This window comes from Limulus polyphemus, unplaced genomic scaffold, assembly GCF_000517525.1.
Source record: "Limulus polyphemus unplaced genomic scaffold, Limulus_polyphemus-2.1.2 Scaffold52, whole genome shotgun sequence".
Taxonomy (NCBI): Eukaryota; Metazoa; Arthropoda; class Merostomata; order Xiphosura; family Limulidae; genus Limulus; species Limulus polyphemus.
Window position 1 is genome coordinate 47,178 of NW_013665662.1, and position 6,369 is coordinate 53,546.

The 6,369-nt window shown below is 33.7% G+C and overlaps 1 protein-coding gene across 2 annotated transcripts in view; it reads left to right on the forward strand.

Annotated features, from left to right (window-relative positions):
* Nucleotides 1-6,369, forward strand: part of LOC111086795 (annexin A13-like) — a 56,972-nt gene that overhangs the window by 40,010 nt on the left and 10,593 nt on the right. For both annotated transcript variants that reach the window (XM_022391099.1, XM_022391104.1), the window contains exon 9: nt 4,275-4,387. In XM_022391099.1, coding sequence (XP_022246807.1) covers nt 4,275-4,387 — 113 coding nt within the window. The remainder of the gene's footprint in view (nt 1-4,274; nt 4,388-6,369) is intronic.

Consider the following 6,369-nt stretch of genomic DNA (forward strand, 5'->3'; position numbering starts at 1 on the left):
GAGGAGTTGCAGCTTTAGCATAGATACTCAAGGATTATATAATTAATGAAAGAAGGATTCAGTTAACTTGATTTCAAACCATTTTTAACATTTAATTTTGACCCATGTAACCTACTGTAACTGTGTAAGCTCAATTAGTCTGAATTTGAACTAAAATTGACTCTAAGTATTACAGGATACAGAACTATCAAAACGAGACATACAGTCAAAGATGTTGGTTTATGATAAATATTTATTTAAAAACTTCGTTAAGCTGTGGATAGATGCTATTAAATTACTTCAAACTAATTTACAGTGATCCATCACAAGAATAAATAAGCACCAATCAAATCCAGTAATGCTTCAACTAAAGCTCAGCTCAATATCTGTTTTTAGTGTATAATACTGCAGTTAGAAGTTGAAATTATAGTACTGCAAGTGAGGTATAAAATGATATACATTTAACGATTACAGAGGGTTGGAAATCAGCCCTTAATAAAAATGTTATGTAAGCTTGTAATAAATTGATGTGGTTAAATTCCCTTATAATAAATTGGTGTGGTTAAATTTTAATCACATAAAAATCGTGTTGAATTAAACATTTTCAATTACTTCAAGGTTTTCTTTAATTGTACGAATACCTAAATATTTATCGAATTATGTATATATATATAATACACTTAGAACACTGGTCACGACTTTTAAAAAAACTTAGAACAAAATAGAGTTAAACAACCATTTCCTGTCAATTAAAAATAACTCTTCAAAATAGGCAGTTAAATAGCTTTAGATATCGGATCAGTAGGTTTATTTTCAAGAGATAGAATTCAATGGCTGATTCAAAAAGTAAATTTTCAGACTAAAGAGTCCATCGATCTTAGCGCACAACCTGTCTAGCAACATCATTGTTCTTAGTAACGTTTTGTGTCTGACAACAGTTTTAATCAAAACCTATAAACATGCATAAAGTTTCGCTGTAACCGATCATTTGGAGTTTATCAATAAACTCTGTTTATAACTGTCTTAATGTTTTAATTCATCACGTTTCCAATCTTAATATTTTAATGACGAAAGTTAATATGCAGCTGAGCCGATTATAGGCTGCATAATATGAGCCAGAAAGTTCTGGAGCACAAAATTCTGAAATGGCTGACCGTAGTTATAAGGAATGCCAACCGTTGTTAAATATATAAACAGAAATTTACACTATTAATAGCAAACATGTAATATATAAACTTTCGTGAAAATTATGATGATAATAAAAAGTGAATATGGATTTACATGTCTTAACGTTGTGCTAAACAACCTAGACAACTTTTGGAAAACTTATAATCGTGCTGATATTGTTACACACACAAAATGGATTGCCCAATCTCTTACAAACTCTTACTACTAAAATTAATGATTGTTTGTTAATGTACGAGTGAGTAAAACGGCCAGGTCAGAGGTTCTCTATGATTCAGGTATATCCGTCCCTAATTTTGAACTGTGGACCAGAGAGAAGGCAGCCAATTTGTAACACCTGCCACCTGAACCTGCTATTCATAAATTAATAGCATGATTGACTATCACTGTTAAAACACCACCACAGCTGAAAGTATGACCTTTGGATTCCAAGTCTGATAGGCTAATCACTAGGCCACGATCAGGACAAAATTAATGTCAAGACTTAGTGCCACGTCATAATGAAAAATATTGAAGTATTTATTATTGGAATGTGAGCAGAAATGACTCCCTGAATCTCGTTTTACTGTACCATTTGACCCTCAGTGGCTCAGCAGTAAGCTTAAGGACTTATTATACTAAAATCTAGGGTTTAATCCATTTTGATGAGCATAGTATAAATAACCCATTGTACAACTTTGAACTTAATAGACTTTAAACTATATCACCTTTCCTGACTGGAGCAATTTGTTGTAGAGTTTGTTGGAAATTAAGCTCAAGTAATCATGGATGGAAAATCTGAGACAGTGGTTTCTATTTAAGTACAGAAATATAGTTATACTTTATAATGAGTAGATATAGGCTTTACTCTCTTCTTTAGAGTCATTGTCTTAAAGTTCTTGTATTTTCTTAGAATTTAAGAAAACCATAACTGACAGAGAACGTGAAAATGGTTGGTGACAAGCTACATGGTGGTAGGTGGTGGTTACTTAACTAAGTGACAAACTACTTAGAGACAGGTGGTAGTTACTTGAGTGGGTGACAAGCTACATAGTGGTAGGTGGTGGTTACTTAACTAAGTGACAAACTACTTAGAGACAAGTGGTAGTTACTTGAGTGGGTAACAAGCTACATAGTGGTAGGTGGTGGTTACTTAACTAAGTGACAAACTACTTAAAGACAGGCGGTAGTTACTTGAGTGGGTAACAAGCTACATAGTGGTAAGTGGTGGTTACGTAACTAAGTAACAAACTACTTAGTAGCAAGCGTTGATTTCTTGACCAGCGCTCTCCATAACAGCAGAAGTTATTTAAGAAAGTCAATAAAACTTTGTTAACTACCTCTTCAAAATTAGATTACCATATAGACGTATATAAGTATGTTAGCTTTTAAGGAATTAAGAACTAGGAAATTTTACACTAAACATTCTTCTGAGTTTATCCACAGAGATTCTACAAAAGGCACAGATAGGAATAAGTTTCACAGTATATTTGTGTCTCGTAAAAGCATGTATGTTTTATCACAATTTCAACCTATACAGACTCAAAACAATTTAAAAGACTGAAAGCTTGATAGTTACCACATCATATAATTAGTTACTGGACAAATGAGCAGAATTTACATAATCAAGTTCTGATGTGAATTTTAAATTTTTGTTTGTAGTTAAGCACAAAGCTACACAATGGGCTATCTGTGCTACCCACCACGGGTATCGAAACCCGGTTTCTAGCGTTGTAAGTCCATAAACATACCGTTGAGCCACTGTGGGGGGGCGAATTTTAAAGGAAATAAAAAGGTATAAATGACATGTTTTTATTAGATATAATCAGTGTCTTAAATGATATCACAGAACGTATCATTGTCTTTCTTTTATCACTTTACTATTCCTAATAGTGGGATATTAGCTTTCGTTTAACACGGATAACGAAAAACTTCCCCAAACAACATCTGAATCATTTTTGTCTTAAACACAGGATTGTTTCATCAGAAAATGTGATCAAAAAGCCCTTACGTTTTTAGTAGATCTTAAGAAGTCAGAGAAAGAAACCGGGATCACTCAGTACCACATGGACCGAAAGTGTGACTTAGTTGTAATCAGTTTCTCTTCGTTTCAAAATTTGCCACAAAGTTATTTATGCATAGCCATCCTTAATTGTTAACTGATAGGAGGAAAGTAGCTAGTCAACAGTGCCCATCGCCAATTATTCTGGTACTCTTGCCTGATCGAATGTTGGGATTTGATCATTACTCTTATAACACACCCCCTGCTCCAATGTTCAGAACACGGTTTTCATCAATGAGACGCAAACCATTAACCCTATGATTAACAATTTGGACAGGCTAGCTACTTAGCCTCATTTGACCATCAAATCTTTCCTCAAAGACCACAGGTAATTCTGTGTATTCTCTAGTTGGTCGTTAACCCTTTATGGAATATATGTATATGTGGGAAATGTGTAAAACTTCTCTACAACATACAACACTTCTAAGTAAATGTTATGACAGTTGTCAAGCATACATCATAACAGAACGATAGAAATGTTGACTTATCTTTTGTTTATATTCTATGAGTGACCTGGTGGTAAGGCACTTGACTCGCAATCTGTAGGTCACTTGCTCGAATCCCGTCAACGAACATGTTCACTCTTTTGGTCGTAGGGGCGTTATAATGTGACGGCCCTTCTCACTATTCGTTGGTAAAGAGTAACCCAAGAGTTGGCAATGGGTTGCGTTGACTAGCTAGCTGCCTTCCTTCAGGTCAATCACTTCCAAATTAGGAACGGCTAGCGCAGATAGCCCTCTAATAGATATGCGCGAAATTAAAAAAAACAAACCAATCTATTCTATGATATTTGACGAAAAGGGAAGAGTTATATGATTCCTTAAAACATCTCGTAATATAAAACTATAGTGTGTTTCATAATGTAACAATATTATTATAAATATTGTTTTAATAACTACTCCTACTAAATATATACTACGAGAATTTACACATATTCCTGAACCCGAACAAGAACAAAAAAAGGAAAAAATAAAGACCCACAAACTGAAAGTTTTCTTACGCAAAATACGACAATTTGTTCAATATTTGAAATGTAGCCAACTAACTGGTAATTACATCACTTTTTTAGCAAAACTTGTCGAAGACCCATCGCAACACTTTGCTAAAGAACTTCGAGGATGCTTACAAGGTACAACAACGAATGATGACAAAGTGATAAACATCCTTGTGTCTCGGTCAGAGGTAAAGCCTTTTTTTTCTTGATTATCTTCGTCTCATAGTCAGATCTAAATCTTTTTATTTACTTATATTCGCGTCTCGGTCAGAGTAGAAACATTTTTTCCTTACTTATCCTCTTTTTCCAGTTGTATCAAAATATCTTCATTACTTATTGTCGAGTCATAGTCAGATCAAAGTATTTCTATCTTATTATCGTCGTGTCGTCATCAGATCTACATTTTTCTGTTTAATTATCGTCGTGTTGTGATCAGATCTAAATCTTTGTTTAAGTATCGTCGTGTCATGGTCAGATCTAAATCTTTATGTTTAATTATCGTCGTGTCGTGATCAGTTCTAAATCTTTCTATTTGCTTATTCTCGTGCTCCAGTTGGAATTTAAGATTTTTTCTTTGCATATCCTCTTGTCCTGGTTAAATTTAAATAATTCTATTCATTATCCTCGTTTCTTCGCAAGAGTTAAATATATTTTTATTTAGTTATCCTCTCTCGGTCAGAGTAGAAATCTTTTTCATTTTAATAAGGTCATATTTTCCTACTTCTGTTAAAAAGTATAGTAATTGTTTCATCACGTTATTTAAGAATCTGAGCTGGTTAAAGGATTTCTTGAGAATCACCATGTAATAGACTAGTTTTTCAAATGTTTAAGATAATTAATACAGCCATACTGCCAGTAATGAATTGTTCTCCTAGATCTAACTTTTTATTTTAACAATATCTTAAGTTTCGCCTGTGTTGACAATATGTTTATTATAATTAATAAACGACAGTTGGAAGATTACGTCACGATTATTAGTTATTATTGACTTCAGCTCTTTATGGAAAACATATTGACATCTAGGAAACAATGTTTTTAAACCCTTCTGTTAAAAATTAGTAAGTGCAGTTTAAAAGTCATATGAGTATTCTAATCGTATTTCCTGTTTATATTCATTTGTTATTATTGCAATGTTACTTTGCACAACTTCACTTAAATTCAAAGATTTTGATGAATCGTGATTATTTTTGGGATTATTAAGTGTTAACTACTTAATTTTAATTAGTAATCGAGTTATCGTATTTTTTACCAGTAGTGATGAGAAAATCGTAAATATGTTTTTTTCCATTTTTTGTGTATGTGTAAATGACTTTACACATCACTTACGACCACAGCTAAATTTCATTGTTAGAAGTTAGTAGATGTTGAGTTTTAGCATACATTGTTTCTGAGATTCTACACATAGCCTCAAGTCCGTCAAGTACAATTTGTGACTCGTTTTGCCTATTAGTAAAAACACTAGTATTATATAATTTATTTGCCTATCTATCGGCCACCAGTTTCAAGTGGCTCGTGGAATTTTATTTTAGTTGAGGAAAGATTAACTTTGCATCTTATCTCAACTTTACTCACCACCTCCAAAAGGTCCACTGTACTGGAATAAATTAATACTATTTTCAATTGCAATACATGACTGCCCTGATATTCTACTGCTTTTAATAGCCCAGCTTGAAAATACATAAAAATGTATAGTCATTACGTAAGATATATACAGCGTGTTCACAAGTAAATAGACACCACCTTTTCTGAAAAAATGAAATTTGTCAGTCATATTCACCTGAATTGATATATTTAGAATCTAATTAATATCTAGTAGATCTTCCTTTCGCTTCGTGTAGTTCGTTGATCCTTTGGGGCATCGTGAGAATCATCTCGATTTTCGCCCACTTTTGCTTCAAAACTTGGAGTAGATCGCTCTTCGAAGTTGGTTTTTTTTGTTGTTTCTTGACTTGCCGGTCGAGTATGGCCCAGAGGTTTTCGATGGGGTTCATGTCAGGAGATGGGTTCGGCCAGAGCAACTTCTCGATACCATTTTCTTCCTGCCACTTTTGGGTGTTTCTAGCAGTGTGACACGGTGCTCCACCTTCCTGGAACAACGTTGTGTTCTTATCCTTCCTCCAATATTTCGACGTATTTCGCAAAATTTATGTTGCCAACGCACTCCACTAAG